We start from the raw sequence: 22,631 nt of genomic DNA, 5'->3' as shown, positions 1-22,631 counted from the left end.
ACGTAATTAACACACATAATCCAGCTACACAAGCATAAATTTGGACATGGGGTCGGCCACTTGTGTAGGTTGTGTAGAGGCCCCACAAAGACCCAGCTGAAGCAAGCATCTAACCAAGGTAGCTCTCTGAGCAGCTCCAAAACAGAACCAGCTTCATGTGGTGGATAACATCAGGATGTAGCTGGATTTGAGCTTTGATTCCTTCAAAGAGTTCAGGTTGTTTTTGTCAAGCATTCGCTGGGTTCTGATGTTACACACCACATGTAGGTATTGTTAATCTACTGCACTGAAGCTGAAGTTTACTGTAGAGTTTATTGGATTTTGGAGTTTGTTTTTCTTTACGTTGATGTTCATGTGTGTCCTTAATATTACACACATTTAGCACGTAATGCTACTACCTTGTGAACAGCTAATTGGCTGTTGGATACAATTTTGTATGTTTTATCGAGTTTTGATTACACAATAGTCATTCTTGCACCTTCCACTGCACTTTCCATTTCTGTCCTTAATCACCCTATCACCTTAATCACTCAGCACCAGAGCTGTACTTTCCCAGTCATCTCGTAACTCTTCTCGAACTCTGTGCAACATTTTTCCTTCTTCAACTTCCACTACTTAATCCTTGCCTCTACCTTTACTTGCTTCTCCTTCTTGATGTCCAAAGTCATCCTATAGTCTACCATCCAATGCAGCCTAGCTACATTCTCTTCTGACCCCACTTGCGATCTCCTATCTCTTTCAGATTGTACCTTCTGCATAAGGTATAGTCCACCTGTGTGCATCTTTCTCCATTCTTATCCGGCACCCTATGTTCCTCCCTCTTTATAAAGTATGTGTTCACCAGTCATTTCCATCTGTTTTGCAAAAATCCACTACCAGCTGTCCTGCATTTCTCTCTTTAAGACCATACCTACCCAACACCACTTTGTCACCTCTGCTCCCTTCACCTACCTACCAACAGTTTCTCCCCTCTGGGACATTCTCTACCACTTCATCCAACAATACCGGCCCCTAATTATTATTCTTCAAATAATAATTACAGATAATGTTTTACAAACTTCTGTTGGTTTATAAAGCAGTTCAATTACCCTTTAGTGCCACATTCACCAATACCACAAACCATAACACCATAGTGAATCTGTGAAGTTAATAGTCCATATGCAAAAGCAGGTCACTAAATGACCAGTAAGTCAGTCCAGTTAATCACATGTTCTCTGCTTCCTGTAACAGACAGACTTTATTTATGGGTCTATTCAGGAATCCGGACTTTGTCTTGATCCGAAGATGACGAACAAATCCCCTTCTGTCTGGAAACTATACTGCTGATTCCAAAGCTCATCAAGTTTCACTACAGCTACTCTGTTGACACTTATCTGTGGCTGATCTTGAGCTTCATCCAACTTACTCCAGAATTCCTCTCTCTTCTGACATCCTAATTGTGCACTTACAAAATTCAACATAACCCCTTTAACCATCACCCCCTTTTCCAGCTTCAAACTCATGATCCTACCTGACACTGTTCACCTCCACAACACTATTCACATAACTGTCCTTCAAGATTCCATTTTTCTTCCTATCTACACCTTGTTAGAACAGCCTGAATCCACCTCAAATGCTCCTGGCCTTGCTTCCCTTCCACCTGGTTTCCTGCACACACAATATATCTACTTTCCTTCTCTTCATCATATCAGCCAACTCTCTCCCTTTACCAGTCACTGAGTCCCTACTCGCACCTCCTCACACCTGTCTATGCTTCTCTCTCACTGCCTCCTAACATGCCCCTTTCCTTTTACTTTGTCAGCCAGTGATAGCACAGTTTCCACCAGCACCCTGTTGACTAACAGCACCAGGGGCAGTTGTTATTAACCCAGGCAGTTGTTATAATTTTACAACAGAATTCTAAATTTGACATAAATGCACAAGAGACCATGTTAAGTTTGAGATTTTCAAAGGTAGTTCTACATCAATGGCCTAGTTCAACTAAAGTGATTTGTGATTTCAAATCCAGGCAAATTAAATGCTATGGTAGCCAGTTTTTCCAACTGGTTGCAGATAACACGCAGCATTAGGACGTTTAATTCTAGGAGTTACCCTGGTTGGAAGTTAACAGTCATTGAAGTAAAACATCAGTAAAAAATCAAAATCAGCAACTAATGTCACATGTGGGGTGATGTCAGTGACTGTGATTTGAATCTAAATGTGTAAGACAGTTAAAAAAAATTATACTACTGGAGGCAGTATCACTGGTACAGAAACCTGATAAGACCTCTTAATTTGAAGTTTTGCTGAGATGACACCTATCACAACATGTAAAATCAGAGACAATGACATAGGCCATCTTACTAAAACCACAGTTTAACGTAAGCCCCAGGTGGCAGACAACTAAGACTAACGCTGTTTAGACTAAGTATGGAACACCTTGAAATGGCTGTACAATACTTTCATACTGTGACTTGCTGTACATGCAACACTGCTGGTCTATTGCTTCAGGAACATGGGACAACTGGCAATTAAAAAAAAAAAAACTTCAACCCTAGCACTTAATGTCATCTACCCTGTGAAGAACCAACTAGAAAACAAAAATTCTGTTGCCTTTTTATGTATTATTGATCAAAAGGATTGATTTAGAAGCCTTCTGTTGGCATAAATGCACAATTTGACTAACACTTTATTTCTCTTACTATGCTTTGGGCTTGCTTGCATTTTTTGTGTTGCCATGACTACAGAATACAATTTTCTCATTTGTTGTACGAGTGTTTGCTTTCCAGTCAGCGGCAGAAACACCGCAGAAAATGACCCCCTTCACAATCCAAGAGTTCCCACTTACCAACTGGCTTCCTTTCTCTCCCCCTCCAGTTCTCTGACAATCTCCACTGTCTGATACAAATGGCTCTCTATTTAATAACATAGCAACGGATTGCCACAAGCCTTCGTTACCCAGACAACTAATGACAAGAATCAGAAAGAAGGAACTGACAGGAAGACAATACACACCATGTTCAAAGTAGCTGAAAAACACATTTGTTTACAGTGTATAATTGCTAAATATGCTCCAATCCACATTAAGAAATTAATTCCACTGTGAAGTTGAAAATTTAAGCAGAGAAGCCTTAGAAAAGTAAACCTGTACACAGTAAAAATGTACACAAGCAGACACTGAGGTTTGGGCTACTACAAATACCCAATACTTAAGGCTTTAACTTATAAGCCTTCAGTCATGTCTAAGTTAATCTGTTGTTATGATAATGAATATATTAAAAAAGAACAATCCTCTTAAGCAGTGCCATTAAAGTTGCTACCAGACCTTATGAGCACTTAAGATAGTAAGTGCATTTTAATAGTAAGTAGTTTGTAATATTGCTGCACTTAAGCTGCAGTTATACTGAGCCTCCAAGGGTTTGGGATATAGGTCTGATGCAGCAACAGTTTTCTTCATTTAAGTTCAATAACCGTCAATTCAAATTCTGTTCCGTAAAACAAAACTCAACGAACAAACGAATGAAAAGATGGCTTTTAATAATGGTTAGACACAGAACGATTAAAAAAAAAAAGTAAAAACAAAACTCGACTCCTTACTGACACAAGGTTCTCTTCCTAAGAGGTCATCCTTAAATAAAATGTGAGATTAAAAACATCTCTGTCAAACAGCCATCTTAGTCACAGACCAAAACACAATAACAAAATTATACACATTTCCCATTCTTTCTAAATCCCACAGTGGACAAGTGAATTAGCCACTACCAAAGCCCCTAGTTTCAATATGAAGAGGAATTCTAGCCTACCAGTTCTTAAGTGAGCACAAATAGACCTTTTGTTGCCTGATACATTAAAAACATATACTTTCAGTAGAATAAACATAAAGCTGTAACTTACTCTAAACCTTATTTGTCTTTCTTGCACTTAGATACAATGTCAAGTTTCTCACTCACTCTTCTTCAAATCTATACTTAAATTACTAACAACCAAAGTCTTTTACTCAAGGGCCATGTGATTTTAAAAAATCTAATTGTTTTACTTGTCTTGTATTTACTATATTAAACTATTCAGTTGCCAAAATCTCATTAAACTTTACACTGTATTGCTTATATAAAATCTCCTGACTAATGCAACTTAGCAGATTTAATGTAAAAATGCTTTAGCTGACCAGATATATTTTAATGCTTTGATCAACCTGTATAATTTCATTGTTCCTTCATTTAAAATAAGTGTTTATCCATTTCAGTTTTAAAGGAACAAGTGATACTAAATACACACCACTTATTCAAAATAAAGTGGGGAAAAAAGGAGTAAATAAAAGCAAAATATGGTTCTCATTTTCAAATCTGTGAGAATGTGCATATGAGAGGAAGCACTCTGTATCTCCTATAAACTACTGGATGAAAAACCGCTACTTTTAGGACAACTTGATAAAGCTCCCACAGCCAAATGATAAAACAGCACACCACATCCCAAAATGCCATCCTGTATACTATAACCCCTGTTATCTTCTATTGTTTTTCCAGATGTTTCAGGCTGAGTGGAGATATAAAAGCATTTCAAAACTGGAAAATGTTCATCTACATTTTGCATATTAAAAGCATTTAAAATCAACATAATCTGGCTAAGAGTACTGCGTCCCCAACTCCTACGTAAAACATTTCCAATTTCACGCTATGCACCCATCTTTAGATTGTAATAATGAAATTATTCACTAAGGGTGGGACATGTAATTCCCTTCATCCATCCTTTCTAAAGAGGGGATAATGAAGATTGAAGCATAGGTGAGGGCAGAGGTATGTGTACCAGTGTTTCAGCATTGTTATGTTATTCAAAGTGTTCAGAATTACAACAAAAGAACAAGATAAACTCTTTGTCTATGACCAGCTCCACTGCTTCAATATCTGCACAGCATACTTAATCAAGCACTGGTGAATTAGCAATTACCATGGACAAACAAGTATGAGTGAAGTGGTAAAAATGAAAAGAATTTACAAATCATCCACAACAGCATTCCTATCCAGTAAGGTGCTATGCATGACATGGACACCGTTCAAAACGATTAAGGGAACACTCAAATTGCACATCAGCTCTTGATGAATGAAATATTCAAGCTGAAAATCTTTACTGACATAGATTATGTAGTTTGTTGAAAACAAAATGATGTAACAGTGGTCAGTGGAAACCAAAATCATCCATTTCCTTTGAGGGCTGGATTTAAAAAAACAAAATTCTTTAAAGAAATTATACCAGAAAATCAAAGCTAAAATTGCTTAAATGTTCCCCTATTTTTTGAGCAGTAAATAACAATTATATTTAATTAATAAAGCTTTATTATAAAAGTGTATGTATGTCTTCAACACTGTGTATCCACTTATTAGAGGAAATGTGTCTATAAATTGATGCACAGGCTGAAACAATTCTGCACGTCCACTTCAGCACTTCAGTGCAAAAAAAACAAGTGTTTGGCCAGGGGGCTTTCTGGTTGAGGCCTCCCACATGGCAAAAGAGGTTTTTAATGGGTTCTTGACCTTAGTAATCATTCCCAAGGTCTGAGGCCACTGTGGCCTTAGGACCAACTGACCTGATGTAATATCTAATAATAATGTTGTACACCCATTATATTGCAGGACTCACAAACACCACATTCGCTCCATCCCCTGCCAGGCATTTCCTTTCACTCTTGTATAACAATGAAGACTGCAACATTGTGAATGAATGTCAACCAAGAAATCCTTTTCTGAGAAAGACAGAAGGCCAACATGCATAAAATATCCAAGAAATTTGAAGTTTAAAAAAAATAACATCCATCCATCCATTTTCTTCCGCTTAGCCAATTCAGGGTAGCAAAGTGAAGCTGAGTAATAAAATATCATACAAAATTAGAAAAAATACCCCCACCCCCAATAACCTATGACCTTTAAGGCCATTTGATTTATAATTTTTAACAGAGAATGTGTTTAAACTTGAGAAAATAAACTGCTAACTGAAGTTTATAAACAAATAAATTAGTTGGTGAATAGAAACGTAATCTGCCACCATGAGTTTCAGGCAAAAATGCAAGGCACAGCTAATATGGCAGTAAGCTCTGGGTTGCTGGCTACACAATTTGATAATTGTACTTGTGGGATTACTCGAGAAAGTATTCAGCAGATAAATCAATGATGATAATAACTCTTACAACACAGCTTCAGAGTCCCCATAATTGTTGGTTACAGTCAAGGACTTGCGTGAAGTGCAATACTGACTGTTAACTAAATTTTAATATCATCATTCGGCCTCTTGAGAGGCCGCTGCTGTTTTTATTTTTAACTGTAGTTTCTTGTATATGTATGAAGCAATTCTTTTGGTATGTAGCATTTTAATAAGTTTGTATAGTTACTACCTTGGCCACATTTGTTAAATGCTTCAACTAATATCCATCCATTTTCTTCCGCTTATCCTTTTCAGGGTCGCGTGACTGGAAGGAAACCGGAGTACCCGGAAAAACCCACACAGAAAGGTCCCAGCCAAGGTGGATTCAAACCCTGGATCTTCGTGTTGTGAGGCAACAGTGCTAACCACCACGCCACGCCAGATTCTATTATTCAGTGTTTTGGATCTTGACAGCCATCTGTATAAAGCTAAAGAATGAGTGTGAATATGTATAATGACAGAGGGATGCTTTGTATCTCACTATACTGATGTATATGTCTGTAATCAATCTGGATGAAACTTACTATATAAACTGCCTAGGGTACCAGGATTATCAACATCTTTATAGCTTTTGCAAATTATTTTTACACTGAAATCCTTAAAAAATATATAGATTATGTGCAGTAGTTGATCTCAAAACTAACAGTGACATTACGTGTACGCTGTTATTTGTAAATAAATTAAATATAAATAAACAATTTTTTTTGCATTTGTGACGCTAATAATGTCTGTAACTGATTACTTTTAAACAATGAAGAGGAAGAAACAAATCTATTTATTATTCATCTGTTTGGTGTTTATAAACAACTGTTTTTGCCATTTGACTACATACAGTGATATAATGAAGATAAAAAGAATAAAATGATAAATTAACATACAGTACCAGTCAAAAGTTTGGATACACTTACCCATTAATATGAATCAGGAAGTGTGTCCAAACTTTTGGCTGGTACTGTACACTTCTGTTTTTTCAAACATGAGTGAAGCAAGCACGCTCCACAGGCCTGGCAAAAGCAGCCCTTAGTACAATGAAAATACCATGCAGTGTAACAATAAAACCGCACCACAAGTTTTACATTACCAAACACCCATCTGACACAAACTCAATGAATGGGGGATATCAGTAAACCCTTTACAAATCACAATTTGAGGCATGCTTATTATACTGCTGTGCTGAACCACTGCAGGTATTGAAGAAACAACAACTAAGGTAACAGCTGTGGGCAATCAAAATCAAACTTACTGGGATCATCCAGTTCGCTAGATCTCCATGTTTTGACACCTGCATGGCACCCAACATTGTCAGGTTGATGTGACCCCTGGTGAGAATGACACAACAGAAGAAGACAGCTGTCAAGTCTAGAATCAGTTCCATTTATGAACTCACAAATCTGCCTATCAGAGATAAAATAAAAGACAATAGTATTGCTAGATTGAGCCCATTTTTGTGACAAGGCATAATGCAAGCACATATACTTAATTAACAATTAATGATAGGTCAGATTCTCACAAGAAATGCCTTCACAATAATAATCTTCCCATTTCAGCTGTTTTTTGATAGCAGTACTTGTCATTAATAAAAGGCTTGTGACAATGTTGTACTTTCTGCTTTTTTTAAGATCTTATCTGGTAGAGCTGTCACTTTAAACCAATGTATTAGCAAAAGCAGTTTCACTTGTCTCTTTATGTGTGATATTTTGTTCTATGGAAGCGTCCTCCAGAATAAGGAGTTCAAAGTCCAAAGTCAAGTCCTACAATAGCTTTTAGGTAGTTAGGGATATCACTAAGATGTCGACAGCTGCACAAATTAGCACTATTGCCTACTGTATAATTGTAAAGTATTTTAGAACTTTTTGTTTCTGCAAAGCATGCAGCAACTCATGGTGGGTGTTGGCCACACACAAACACATACAAGACTAAGAAGTGAAAGTCTTAGGCTGCATCCTTCGAAGGCTGCATTTGTAGGCCGATTACGTCACAGCAAGGCGACGAAGGCTGTCCAGATTCGAAGGCACCTCCAAATGCGGCTCACAAATGCAGTCCTCTTTTCCCTGGATTTGAAGGATGGGTCCAAGCCATTTCTCAATATGCATATTTGTGCCTACTTGTGAAATGTCTTTAGTCTCAGCCCAAGTACTGCTTCAATTCAAAGTACGCATAAAAGGTAAGTACCCTCAAAATATCCAGATGTGTTCTTGCTCCACCCCTTCTATTGAGGATGCATTGGTGGTGACTTGTGTGTACTTGGTACAGCCAAATATCGCAGAATACATTTTGAACAAAACTCAGAGGCTGTCTGCTCACCGGGCAGTCGAGGCTCACTATACCTGAAGAGAACGCCTGACTCCCAGGACATCATTTTCAAAACTCCCGCTGGTTTCCACCACTGAGAGGAAGTTAAACATATATAATTCACTCAGATTATTTCTAACTGCTGATGTTTGGTTTATTTCAGTGTTTCATTTGTTCCTAAGCAAATTGGTTTGGCTGAGATTTAAGTTAAGCTTTATAACTGGATAGTTTTATTTAACTTTAATGTCTCACTGGAGCAATGTATCCTTTCCATCCATCCATCCATCCATCCATTTTCTTCCGCTTATCCGGGGCCGGGTCGCGGGGGCAGAAGCCTAAGCAGAGAAGCCCAGGCTTCCCTCTCCCCAGCCACCTCCTCCAGCTCATCCGGAGGGACCCCAAGGCGTTCCCAGGCCAGCCGAGATACATAATCTCTCCAGCGTGTCCTGGGTCTACCACGGGGCCTCTTCCCGGTGGGACATGCCCGGAACACCTCACCCAGGAGGCGGCCAGGAGGCATCCTAATCAGATGCCCGAGCCACCTCAACTGGCTCCTTTCGATGTGGAGGAGCAGCGGCTCTACTCTGAGCCCCTCCCGGATGGCCGCACTCCTCACCTTATCTCTAAGGGAAAGGTCAGCCACCCTTCGAAGGAAACTCATTTCTGCCGCTTGTATTCGCGATCTTATTCTTTCGGTCACTACCCAAAGCTCGTGACCATAGGTGAGGGTAGGAACGTAGATCGACCGGTAAATTGAGAGCTTCGCTTTTACGCTAAGCTCCCTCTTCACCACGACGGACCGGTGCAGCGTCCGCATCACTGTAGAAGCAGCCCCGATCCGCCTGTCGATCTCCCGTTCCCTTCTCCCATCACTCGTGAACAAGACCCCGAGATACTTAAACTCCTCCACTTGAGGCAAGAACTCGTTCCTGAGCCGGAGAGGGCACTCCACCCTTTTCCGGCTGAGGACCATGGCCTCAGACTTAGAGGTGCTGATTCTCATGCCAGCCGCTTCACACTCGGCTGCGAACCGTTCCACTGCGAGCTGGAGGCCCCCCCCTGATGAAGCCAACAGAACCGCATCATCTGCAAAAAGCAGAGATGAGACTCTGAGGCCACCAAGGAAGAAGCCTTCCGCCACCTGGCTACGCCTAGAAATTCTGTCCATAAAAATTATGAACAGAATCGGTGACAAAGGGCAGCCCTGACGGAGTCCAACACCCACAGGAAACAAATCCGACTTATTACCGGCTATACGGACCAAGCTCTCACTGTGGTTGTACAAGGACTGAATGGCCCGCAACAATGGGCCAGACACCCCATACTCCCGCAGAACCTCCCAAAGGACACCCCGAGGAACACGGTCGAATGCCTTCTCCAAGTCCACAAAGCACATGTAGACTGGTTGGGCAAACTCCCACGCACACTCGAATATCCTTGAGAGGATAAAGAGCTGGTCCAGCGTTCCACGACCAGGACGAAAACCGCATTGTTCCTCCTGAATCCGAGGTTCGACTAACGGACGCACCCTGCTTTCCAGCACCCTGGCATAGACCTTACCGGGGAGGCTGAGTAGTGTGATACCCCGAAAGTTGGAGCACACCCTCCGGTCTCCCTTCTTAAAGATGGGGACCACCACCCCGGTCTGCCAATCCAATGGCACTGCCCCAGATCTCCACGCGATGTTGCAGAGGCGTGTCAACCAAGACAGTCCTACAACATCCAGAGCCTTCAGGAACTCAGGGCGAATCTCGTCCACCCCAGGGGCTCTGCCACCAAGGAGTTGTTTAACTACCTCAGTGACCTCACCCCCAGTGATGGTCAAGTCATCCCCCTCATCCCCAGACTCTGCTTCCACTACAGAAGGCGTGTCAGTGGGATTCAGAAGGTCCTCGAAGTATTCCTTCCACCGTCCGACTATAGCCTCAGTTGAAGTCAGCAGCACCCCCCCCGCACTATAAACAGTGTGAGTGAAGCACTGCTTTCCCCTCCTGAGTCGCCTGACGGTTTGCCAGAATCGCTTCGATGCCGTCCGAAAGTCTTTTTCCATAGCCTCACCAAACTCCTCCCACACTCGAGTTTTTGCTTTGGCCACTACCCGAGCTGCATTCTGCTTGGCCTGTCGATACCTGTCAGCTGCCTCCGGAGTCCCACAGGCTAACCAAGCCCGATAAGACTCTTTCTTCAGCTTGATGGCTCCCTTCACCTCCGGTGACCACCATCTGGTTCGGGGGTTACCACCACGACAGGCACCAACCACCTTGCAGCCACAGCTCTGAGCAGCAGCCTCAACAATGGAGGTGCGGAACATGGTCCATTCGGACTCAATGTCCTCAGCCTCCCTCGGAATGCTGTCGAAGTTCTGCCGGAGGTGGGAGTTGAAGATCTCCCGGACTGGGGCTTCTGCCAGGCGTTCCCAGCGCACCCTCACAATACGTTTAGGTGCGCCAGGTCTGTCCAGCATCTTCCCCCGCCACCTGATCCAACTCACCACCAGGTGGTGATCAGTTGACAGCTCAGCTCCTCTCTTCACCCGAGTGTCCAGAACATACGGCCGCAGATCTGATGATACGATTACAAAATCGATCATCGACCTGCGACCTAGGATGTCCTGGTGCCATGTGCACTTATGGACATCCTTGTGTTCGAACACGGTGTTTGTTATGGACAAACTGTGGTTTGCACAGAAGTCCAATAACAAAACACCATTCGGGTTCAGATCGGGCAGGCCGTTCCTCCCAATCACGCCCCTCCAGGTCTCACTGTCATTGCCCACGTGAGCGTTGAAGTCTCCCAGCAAGACTATGGAGTCACCAGATGGAGCACTCTCCAGCACCCCACCCAGCAACTCCAAAAAGGGTGGGTACCCTGAACTGTCATTCGGCGCATAAGCGCAAACAACAGTCAGGACCCGTTCCCCAGCCCGAAGGCGCAGGGAAACTACCCTCTCGTCCACCGGTGAAAACTCCGACGTACAGGCAGCAAGCCGGGGGGATACAAGAATACCCACCCCAGCTCGCCGCCTCTCACCGAGGGCAACTCCAGACTGGAACAGAGTCCAGCCCTTCTCCAGGAGACTGGTTCCAGAGCCCAGGCCATGCGTTGAGGTGAGCCCAACTATATCTAGCTGGTATCTCTCAACCTCACGCACTAGCTCAGGCTCCTTCCCCACCAGAGAGGTGACATTCCATGTCCCAATAGCCAGTTTCGATAGCCGGGGATCGGTCCGCCAGGGCCTCCGCCCTCGGCCACCGCCCGACACACATTGCACCCGACCCCTACGACACCTCCTGCGGGTGGTGGGCCTGCAGGAGGGCGGGCCCATGTAACCTCTTCGGGCTGCGCCCGGCCAAGCACCACGGGCTAATGCCTGGCCACCAGACGCTCTCCCTCGAGCTCCCTCCCCAGGCCTGGCTCCAGGGTGGGGCCCCGGTAACCCTATCTCGGGCAGGGTAAACTGTTCCCTTGTTTTTTCACTCATAAGGGTCTTCTGAACCGCTCTTTGTCTGGACCCTCACCCAGGACCAGTTTGCCATGGGAGACCCTACCAGGGGGACAAGCCCCCAGACAACATAGCTCCTGGGATCACTGGGACACACAAACCCCTCCACCACGATAAGGTGGCGATTCACGGAGGAGCAATGTATCCTTTGTGCCCCCTTTATCCCATGATTCATTGCGTGGCAAAACTCAAATGCAGCAATGGCAGAGGAGAGTGGCCAAAAAGTTTGAAATATGACTGTTTCTGTGCCACAAAATAAACTTTTAAGATCTTTCAGGCAAGAATGTAGATGTGCAAACCTCAAATATCTGCTTGATTTATCAAGATATTGCTTAATTGCAAAAGTGCTCTGGTGTTTTATCAGAGAATTTTTGAGACTAGCTGATCTAACAACAGCTTACATCGCCAGCTGTCAGCTGACCGGGCGGTAGAGCTTCGCTATATCTGGAGAGAACGCCTGACACCCAGCACATCGTTTTCAAACTCCCGATAGCTTTCGCCGCTGAGTGGAAGTGAAACACAGATATTATTCACTCAGATGATATCTAACTGTTGATGTTTGGTTTATTTCAATGTTTCATTTGTTCCTGAGCAAACTGGTTTGGCTGAGATTAAAGTTAAGCTTCATGAATCATTCACTCATGTTGACAGCTTATTTTGAATTAAAACTGATATTAAATAGACCAAAAAAAAAAGAGCAAAAGTTCGGGCTGCTTCACGCTGTCACTGTTGCTAGGCGACAGGAGGTACACTGAGGTAAGGGTGGGTGGCAGGTCTAAGTGCAACATAATAAGCATGGTGTTTGAAGTAATTGAGTAATTCTTTATGAGCAAATCTGCATATCTACACAATAGCAGACACACTCATACGTGGACAAATGGAGCGTTGCTCCATTTGGTACCTGCCAGGAGGACAGCATTATTTATGAGCAATATTGAATTCCTACTGGGAGGACAAAAAGAATTGATACTGCAGGGAGTCTGGGTGGGCAATCTCAGCTGGCAAATCAATAAGAACCAAAGACCTTGGGAATATTTGGAAGGCTGCTGTCTAGTTGTACTGATGACAGTGTTGTCTGGTATTGTGAGCCATGGTTACAGCCTGTGGTTATAGGTGCTTGATGCAAATGAACAAATTATTATGAAATTATTGTGAATCTAAACTTCAGATACATGAATAGCAGAGTAAAAATCATGTGTTTGGAGTTTCGTTTTATGCATAAACTGGAATCTATGTGTGACTCATGGTATTATGAAAATAATTTTTAAGGGGCTTGCATTCAAGTCCAGAAATGTTAGGCATATCTAACTTGAAGTCAACAAATAAGTTTTGAAATGTGTTATGGACTTACCCTCGGATCATGGCAAATGACTCATCACTAGAGAAATATGCCGCCCCAGGGAGCACAGTGACAGTCTCCTTCCCTGCAGAATAGCAACACAAAACATTGGGATTTATTCATAGCAGTAAATTTAACACTCAACACGTCAAAAAGCTAGACAGTTTACAGATAAACATGACCACAAAGAAAGTAAATGAAAAAAAAAAAATCATATGTATACACAGGCATAACATTATGACCACTGACAGGCGAAGTAAATAATGCTGATTATCTTTTTATCATGGCACCCGTTAGTGGGTGGGCTATATTATGGAGCAAGTGAACATTTTGTCCTCAAAGTTGATGTGCCAGCGTAAGCGAGTTTGCTAAGGCCAAATTGTGATGGCTAGACAACTGGGTCATCTCCAAAACTGCAGCTCTTATGTAGTGTTCCCAGTGTGCAGTAGTCAGTATTTATCAAAAGTGGTTGAAGGAAGTTACAGTGGTGAACCAGCAACAGGGTAATGGGTGGCCAAGGCTCTATGGCGCATGTGGGGAGTGAAGGCTGGCCTGTGTGGTCCAATGTAACAGACAAGCTACTGTAGCTCAAATTGCAGAAAAACTTAATAGTGGTCTCTGATAGGAAGAATACAGTTTGGATTGCACAGCCGCAGACCAGTCAGGGTGCCCACGCTGACCCCTGTCCACTGCTCAAAGTGCCAACAACGGGCACATGACCATCAGAACTGCACCACGGACCAACGGAAGAAGGTATCCTGGTCTGATGAATCACATTTTCTTTTACATCACATGGATGGCCGGGTGCATGTGCATCACTTACCTGGGGAACACCTAGCACCGGTATGTACTGGGGAAGAAGACATGCCAATGGAGGCATGTGTGATGCTTTGGGCAATTTTCTGCTTGGGTACTCTTGGGTCCAGCCATCCATGTGATTGTTATTTTGACATGTACCACCTACCTAAGCATTGTTGCAGACCATGTACACCCTTTCATGGAAACAGTATTTTTTGATGGCTGTGTCCTCTTTCAGCAGGATAATGTGCCCTGCCGCAAAGCAAAAATGGTTCAGGAATGGTTTGAGGAGCATAACAACAAGTTTGAAGCATTGGCTTGGCCTCCAAATTCCTCAGATCTCAATCCAGTCAAGCATGTGCTGGACAAACAAGTCCAATTCATGGAGGCCCCACCTCGCAACTTACAGGACTTGAAGGGTCTGTTTCTAACATCTTGGTGCCAGATACCACAGCACATGTTCAGGGATTCTAGTGGTCCATGCCTCGACAGATCTGGGCTGTTTTGGCAGCAAAAGTGGGACCAAAGCATTAGGCAGGTAGTCATAATGTTTGCGCTTGAATGGTGTATATAAATAGATAGAAGAAGCAGCCATTATATTAAGCATTCGTCAAAGTATATTTGTGCCAAGAAAAAAAAAACAATTCTGCAGAATCACTGTGAATGCTGGACAAAGGATGTGGAAGAGAGCTTGATCTGGCAGTTGCTGTTGCACAAAGCAAGAGCACAAGTAGAAGCTCTCTGACCTGATATCTGTGAACCTCTCAGCAAAGAACCAGAGAGAAGGGAGTGAAATAGAAGGAACGGAAAGCAGGCACCCATCTTCTCCTGGGTTGTGGACGGGAGACACTGGTGCATCGCTGCATGCAGCCTCAGACCGTCCCAGAAAAGGTGGTGGTGTGACAGTTTATATGAAAGCTTGCCTGACTGTTCAGGTTTTGTTTTCTAGATCTAAGCAATTTGAAATTTTGGCCTTAAGTATTAATCTGTTTGGAAACCAGTCTTTAACTGTTCTTGCTGCTTCTCCAGACGCATTATCCTTTAGTTCAACTTTTGTCTAAATTGCATTTTAATTAAATTATTCTAATGAAATCATTCTGGTAGGTGACTTTAACCGAGACTGGCTTTCTTCCGTGTCTGATGATTTTAAAGCGCACTGTTTGTTTTTAAATCTAATGCAAATTATTCAAAGGCTAACACGCCTGAATCCCAAATCCCCAGATAAATCATCTCTTATTGATCTTTTTTTTTAAACCAATATGCCACATAAATTTTCCACATCAGCGGTTTTTGCCAATGATTTGAATGATCACTGCATGGTTGGTGCTGTGAGGAACATGAAACTTTCATGCTCTAAGCCCCCGAATAATCACAAAAAAACCCTAAAACTTTTTAGTGAGCAAGCATTTCTTTACAATATAAAGGATTTTAACTGGGGTTGTATTACACTGATTGACAATGTCACTTTAGCTTGGGAATATTTTTATGAGAGTTTTATCTATTTTGTGGACAAACACGCTCTTTTTCGCCAGGTCAGAGTGAAAGCTCGGACAGCCCCTGGTTCAATTCTGAACTGGCTGGTCTGCTACATGACAGGAACCAGGCCTGGGCAGCTGGGAGAAAGTCTGACTCTGATGCTGACTGGCTATGTTTTCATCAGTTGCGTAATCTATTCACTGCCTCCGTTAGGAAGGCTAAACATGATTACTTTTTGGTCTCAACCACTGACAATCTGAATGACCCTAGGAGGTTTTGGCAAACTATAAATACTCTCTGCCAGCTCTCATTCCTCTGAGCTACCTCTCCATTTAATTATTGACTCTACTCCTGTGTCAGACAAAACTGAAATGCTCAATTGTATTAACAAATGTTTTGTCACTTCCTTTTCGTTGTTTGGCACAGTATCTGATGGTAGACCTTTCACATACAACTCTGGGAGCAGTCCCTCGATTACTAATGCTTTTTCCTTTAAACCTTTCACAGTGGAAGAGGTCTCTAAGGCTTTAAAAAGCCTTGATATTAAAAAGTCGGTAGGACCGGACAATCTGTCTCCCTTCTTGTGCCTGGCTGCAAATATCATTGCTGAGCCAGTGTCTTACATTTTTAATCTTTCAATAAAACAGAATACTTTACCAGAGATATGGAAGTGCACTTGTGTACTCCCCCTGTTGAAAGGTGATGATTCTTCAATGGTCAATAATTACAGACCAATCTCCAAACTCTGTATTTTAGCCAAGGTTCTTGAAAGGCTGGTGAATAACCAACTCAAGAGCTATCTGGATCAAAATAATATTTTATCTCCTTCTCAATCAGGTTTTAGGAAATTGCACAGTACTGTAACTGATTCCTTAAAAGTTCTCAACAACATTTATGAAGCACTGGATGCAAAAAAATATTGTGCCGCTCTTTTCATTGACCTATCAAAAGCCTTCAACACTGTTGACCATGGCATTTTATGTCAGAGGTTATTGGCATTTTATGTCAGAGGTTATTGGAAATAGATAATTAGAAAACCAGCCAACTGGTTTTCTAATTACCTCTCTGACCATAGTCAGTGTAGGCAGATTAATGGTTCCTCTTCCAGTTTTTAAACGTCAGTAATGGAGTTCTGCAGGGTTGTGTCTTGGGACCTACATTATTTACTATTTATGTCAATGGAGTGGGACAAAATCTAAATGCATTTACCCATTTTTATGCAGATGACAGTTATTTATTGCTGTGCTCGTACCATCGACACGGTTTTTGAAAACTTGTAGTTAGCTATCGACAGTATTCAGTCACAGCTGTTTCAGCTCAGGTTGGTTTTAAATGCAGAAAAAGCCAAGGTAATGTTGTTTTCAGATAAAAAGAGGGTGCCAGCAGTACTTCCATCTCTTGTATCATTTCAAGGTACTATTACTGAAACAGTGGCCTCATATAAATACTTAGGTATTGTGATCAATAACATTCTTTCCTTTAAGTCACATATTGACCACCTATTAAAGAAACTGAGGCTGAAACTGGGGTTCTTTTTCAGAAACAGATCATGTTTCTCTTTTACTGCAAGGAAAAGTCTTTTTTTTTTTTTTTTTTACCCCACCTGGACTACGGTGATCTCATTTATATGAATGTCCCTGCTCATTCTCTCCATCTGTTGGACTCAGTTTATCAAGGTGCATTAAGATTTATAACTGGCTGTAAACCCCTAACACACCACTGTACCTTATATTCACTGGTCAAGTTGTCCATTTTATCTATAAATGGAACCAATGTTTTTGGTTTAGTCCATTCTTATTTATCAAACTACATGTTACATAAACAGAGTAGTCATAATCTGTGGTCTCTGGATTTCATTACTTTTATTTTTCCATCAGTTCATACAGAGCTTGGAAGAAAGGCTTTTTTCTTTTCTGCCCCATCTTCTTGGAATACACTACAGCTCTCCCAAATGATTTCGCTTGTTGACTTTAGAAGACGTATAAACAATTTTGTGAAATCATCGCTGGCAACTTGTTCTTGCGAATAAGACACTGAGTCTCAATGGAGCTACCTGTATAAATAAAGGTTAAAAAAAAAAAAAGCTCTTCTCGTTTTCCTTATTTTGCCAGACCAATGCAGATTTTACTCTTCTTAAATTATATGATTTTGTCAAAGTAGGTGGAAAATGAGGTGTTCATTAAGATAACCCTTACCAGCATTAATCAGGTCTGCATCCACTGAATCCTCAGTAGGGTATGGCCCCTATACAAAAAGAAATGAAAATATAAGAATTTGCACACATGCAGGCAGGACACATTTCACTCAACTTGACTGGCCATGGTCTTTGAAGGGAGAGACAGAATCACATTTCTCTGATTAGATGAGGAATTGATTTCCTCTGCATTCAACAAAGTGAGCAATCCTTTGAGACTAAGGAGGTGGAAGGATTGGTACATCTTTGAAACTGGCAATCATAAATATAACTTTGACAAATAAGAAATTACCATAGGCGCCTACATTCTGTCAAAACAATTGATTGGAAAGCCATTCTATAGCAGTGGCAGCAGCAGCCTTTGTTAAAAGGCTCAGCCAGCAAATAATGAGAAAGAAAAATGGAAGAGAAAGTGTCAAACTGCCACAATCTCTTACGTAACAATTGAAGCACATTTCAAATAAGAGGCCCAACTAGGTATGATGCTGGTTAAATAAATGGCTATTCAACTTGAAACACGCTCAGAGCACGATTTGGTTCAAAAACATTTACTGCTACTTCAAATGACCGACTCTGCAAGGAATGAAGAAATATGCTGCTCATTAGCTTGTTTAGTCAAGATTCAAAGCACTGAATCCTGAGGAGAAAAAAATCTGTAGGTGTCTTACCAGTCCCAAAATTCCATTTTCACTCTGGAGGTGTACAGTGATGTCTGGTTTTATAAAGTTGCTGGCTAGCATGGGGATACCAATGCCGAGGTTAGCTGGTTGGTTCTTTGTTAAAGACAATAATTATGACATTTGCATTTTTTTAAAGGGAAAAAAGGTATTAAATGCATGGCTCTTCTTGAACAACCTCACATAGAAAAGCTACCATACTAAACAGTCAAGACAAAGCTCAAGAAAATCTGCTGTGTGGATTGTTTATAGTCCTCACATTTCTAAGAAACCACACATCATACTGAATTATTAAGAAATCTGAAAAAGTCTAAAAAACCCAGACAATGGTTAATCAGTCAATGAAAAACTGCTTTCCTGTGTAAGGGAAGATGCCGTCATGCAACTGGAAACCATTGTAAAAAGTGTAAAAAGACAGTATGTGCATAATCTGCCTCTGCTATGAAATTGTTAAGAGGCTAAAATCATTTATTATGAAATTTGAAAATAAAGGAAGCCAAGGTACAGTGTTCTTTTACTGGAAAGTTTTTGATTTGTTTTTTCTTGCGCGCGTTAAAAGGAGACAACTATAGCAGAAATGTATATGATTTTCCGATCTTCTCACTGCTTGTATTTCTGTCAAAGGATACCATACATGCCATCCTCAAACTCCAAAGCAGCCCTGCGAATGATCCTTTCTCGAACAATGTCAGATTCCTTCTTTGGTTTGGGCGTCTCTTCTTGGCTTTTCTTTACTGTGCGTTTCTGGAACCATACAGAGATATATAAGTAACAGGAAGGCAGCATCTCGAAAGGTTATTTCTGGTTGAGTAAAAGAACACATGAATAAAAGCAAGTATGTTTCTGAACAATGATGGAAATGTGAAAAGGCCTAGAAAGGGTTCATCTCTACAGTTCTATCACTGCAGGATTTGTCACTTTTTTCTTCAATTAATCTTTAATAGAACTTATTTTCCATTACATCTGTAATCTTGCTACTTGAGTGAGCTTTTTAAAGTCTCATTTTCTACCTCAATCCTTTTCTCATAGCCGGCTCCCTGGACAACCCTGTGGATGTAGATGCTGGGTATGTGGATGTCTTCTGCAGCAAAAGTCCCGACATCCACCACCTCTTCCACCTACACAAAGACACAGAGTGATGAACTCTGACTTCACTTACAAGGTGTCCCATGATCCTTGAGATTAAAGTTCAGATAAGGAAACCCTGCACAGATGGAATTACACTACCAGAAAATAACCTTTGCCTACCAAGCTATGAAATTCAAAAGGTGAACTAATAAAAATTCAGTAGATGCTTTACCAGTCTGAAGGATAATCTGAAGATTTCATCTTGATCTCTGGGCTACTTTACAATTTTTAAAAGGTTTTAAAAATGTAAATACTCATATTTTAAGAAACATGTTAAATGTTTCTAATAAAATTCATATTTGAGCTGCAAACATCAGCGGCAGTAATGCTGAAGAAGATATTTTTCACCCCATACACTATTTTTGAAATGATTCTATCATGTCTTTCACAGCAAAGAGAGGGTAAATATTTGTGGAAAAGTTGCATTTATTCGTCTAGCAACTCCACTGAGCCCAGCGAAGGGTGTCTGTGTACCCAAAGCCAGCTTGACTAACAGAAAATAGGAATCGTCTGACACACTGAGTTCGGGGGATGCAGCTTGATCCAAAGATCAAAAGCCGCGAGAGTAGAGGTTTATGGAGGAGACTGCATTCATGTCGAGTGTAATCTGGCCAAACCAAAAACGGAGGTTAAGAGGAACTTTTTTTTACCATGATGTGGAAAACGATGGTTAGTTAAAATCTGTTATACATAGGCCTATTCCAAAAACTCTTTTCCAAGGTTTAAATTTGAGCATTTGAGCTCAGTTTATTCTGACAATATGATAATTGCAATTACACTGAGTTTATCCTCAAACTATTTCAGTTATGACCATAAGTAACATGACAGCAATATAAAAATTGTGTACATATAACAAACAGTTTTTTGCTGACTGTGACAGAAAGTGCAGCACCTTTATTTAGAAAGAGTACAGCAGCAGAAAAGGAGTATGTGTTCACTTCAATTTTATTTATATAGTGCCAAATCACAACAGTCGCCTCAAGGCACATCATATTGGTAAATAGCTAGTTCTTATATAGCGCTTTTCTACTCTACTTTGAGCACTCAAAGTGCTTTATAACGCACACCTCATTCACCCATTGACACACATTCACACAAGCACTTCTCTCTACAGCTAAGTGCTTTCTATCTAACATTCACACACATTCATACTCTGACGGTTATATCGGAGGATACTTTGGCATGCAAGGGATCAAACCACCAACCTTCCAATTAGTAGGCTGCTCTACCTCCTGAGCTACAGCCACCCCATATTGTAAAGTAAAGACCCTACAATAATTAGAGAAAAACGCAACAGTCAAAATGACCCACTATGTGCAAGCACAAACTCCCTTTTAACAGGAAGAAACATCCAGCAGAACCAGGCTCAGGGAGGGGCAGTCATGTACCGCAACCGTTGGTTTCTTTTCAGCACTGTAGCCAGGCTGACAAAGAGTCAGAGCTCTCTAGAGCCGAGTATTCCTTTCACTTTAACTAGCAGTGACTTCATGGATTTCTTTACAAATAAAATTTTAGACATTAAAGAAAAAATTATTCATAACCATCTCAAAGATTATTCTTCATGTTCGGCTGCTTTCAGCACCGCTGGTATTTGTTTAGACTCTTTCGCTCCAGTTCATCTTTCAGATTTAACTTCGATAGTTACTTCCTCCAAACCAGTAACATATTTATTAGATCCCATTCCTACTAGACTGTTCAAAGAAGTCTTTCCAATCATTGATGCTTCAATCTTAAAAATGATCAATCTGTCTTTATTAGTTGGCTATGTACCACAGGCCTTCAAGGTGGCTGTAATTAAACTGCTACTTAAAAAAGCCATCACTTGACCCAGCTGTCTTAGCTAATTATAGGCCAATCTCCAACCTTCCTTTTCTCTCAAAGATTCTTGAAAGAGTAGTTGTAAAAGAGCTAACTGATCATCTCCAGAGGAATGGTTTATTTGAAGACTTTCAGTCAGGTTTCAGAATTCATCACAGTACAGAAACAGCATTAGTGAAGGTTACAAATGATCTTCTTACAGCCTCTGACAGTGGACTCATCTCTGTTCTTGTCCTGTTGGACCTCAGTGCAGCTTTTGATACTGTTGACCATAACATTTTATGGTCAACAGTATTAAGAGATTAGAGCATGCCATAGGTATTAAAGGTACTGCACTGCAGTGGTTTGAATCATATTTATCTAATAGACTCCAATTTGTTCATGTAAATGGGGGAGTCTTCTTCAGACACTAAGGTTAATTATGGAGTTCCACAGGGTTCTGTGCTAGGACCAATTCTATTTACATTATATATGCTTCCCTTAGGCAGTATTATTAGAAAGCATTGCATCAATTTTCATTGTTATGCCGATGATACTAAGCTTTACCTATCAATGAAGCCAGATGACACACATCAATTAGTTAAACTGCAGGAATGTCTTAAAGACATTAAGGCCTGGATGGCCTCTAATTTCCTGCTTCTAAATTCAGATAAAACTGAAATTCTTGTACTCGGCCCCACAAATCTTAGAAACATGGTGTCAAACCAGATACTTACTCTGGATGGCATTACTTTGGCCTCTAGTAACACTGTGAGAAATCTTGGAGTCATTTTTCACCAGTACATGTCCTTCAATGCACATATTAAACAAATATGTAGGACCGCTTTTTTGCATTTGTGCAATATTTCTAAAATTAGAAACATCCTTTCTCAGAGTGATGCTGAAAAGCTAATTCGTGTATTTATTACTTCTAGGCTGGACTATTGTAATTCATTATTATCAGGCTGTCCTAAAAGCTCCCTGAAAAGCCTTCAGCTGATCCAAAATGGTGCAGCTACTGACAGGGACTAGAAACAGAGCATATTTCTCCCATATTGGCTTCTCTTCATTGGCTCCCTGTTAAATCTAGAATAGAAGCTTTTAGAACAACCTAGTAATGAATTACAATAGTTCAGCCTAGAAGGCAAAAATGCAGTCCTACATATTTGTGTAATATGCGCATCAAAGTAGGGCTGTGCAATTAATCGAAATTTGATTTCAATTTCGATTTTGGCTCAAAAATAGCGTAATTGACAA

General features: G+C 41.2%; 1 protein-coding gene across 2 annotated transcripts in view; it reads right to left on the bottom strand.

The window, feature by feature from the left end:
- The window catches only part of oxct1a (3-oxoacid CoA transferase 1a), a 63,103-nt gene that overhangs the window by 16,115 nt on the left and 24,357 nt on the right, over positions 1-22,631 (bottom strand). For both annotated transcript variants that reach the window (XM_030737119.1, XM_030737118.1), the window contains exons 8-13: positions 19,460-19,567; positions 19,079-19,193; positions 18,441-18,535; positions 17,774-17,822; positions 13,317-13,389; positions 7,415-7,490 (exon numbers count right to left, since the gene is read on the bottom strand). In XM_030737119.1, coding sequence (XP_030592979.1) covers positions 7,415-7,490; positions 13,317-13,389; positions 17,774-17,822; positions 18,441-18,535; positions 19,079-19,193; positions 19,460-19,567 — 516 coding nt within the window. The remainder of the gene's footprint in view (positions 1-7,414; positions 7,491-13,316; positions 13,390-17,773; positions 17,823-18,440; positions 18,536-19,078; positions 19,194-19,459; positions 19,568-22,631) is intronic.

Source organism: Archocentrus centrarchus, chromosome 9, assembly GCF_007364275.1.
Source record: "Archocentrus centrarchus isolate MPI-CPG fArcCen1 chromosome 9, fArcCen1, whole genome shotgun sequence".
Classification (NCBI taxonomy): Eukaryota; Metazoa; Chordata; class Actinopteri; order Cichliformes; family Cichlidae; genus Archocentrus; species Archocentrus centrarchus.
This window is presented reverse-complemented; position numbering and strand designations above follow the sequence as displayed.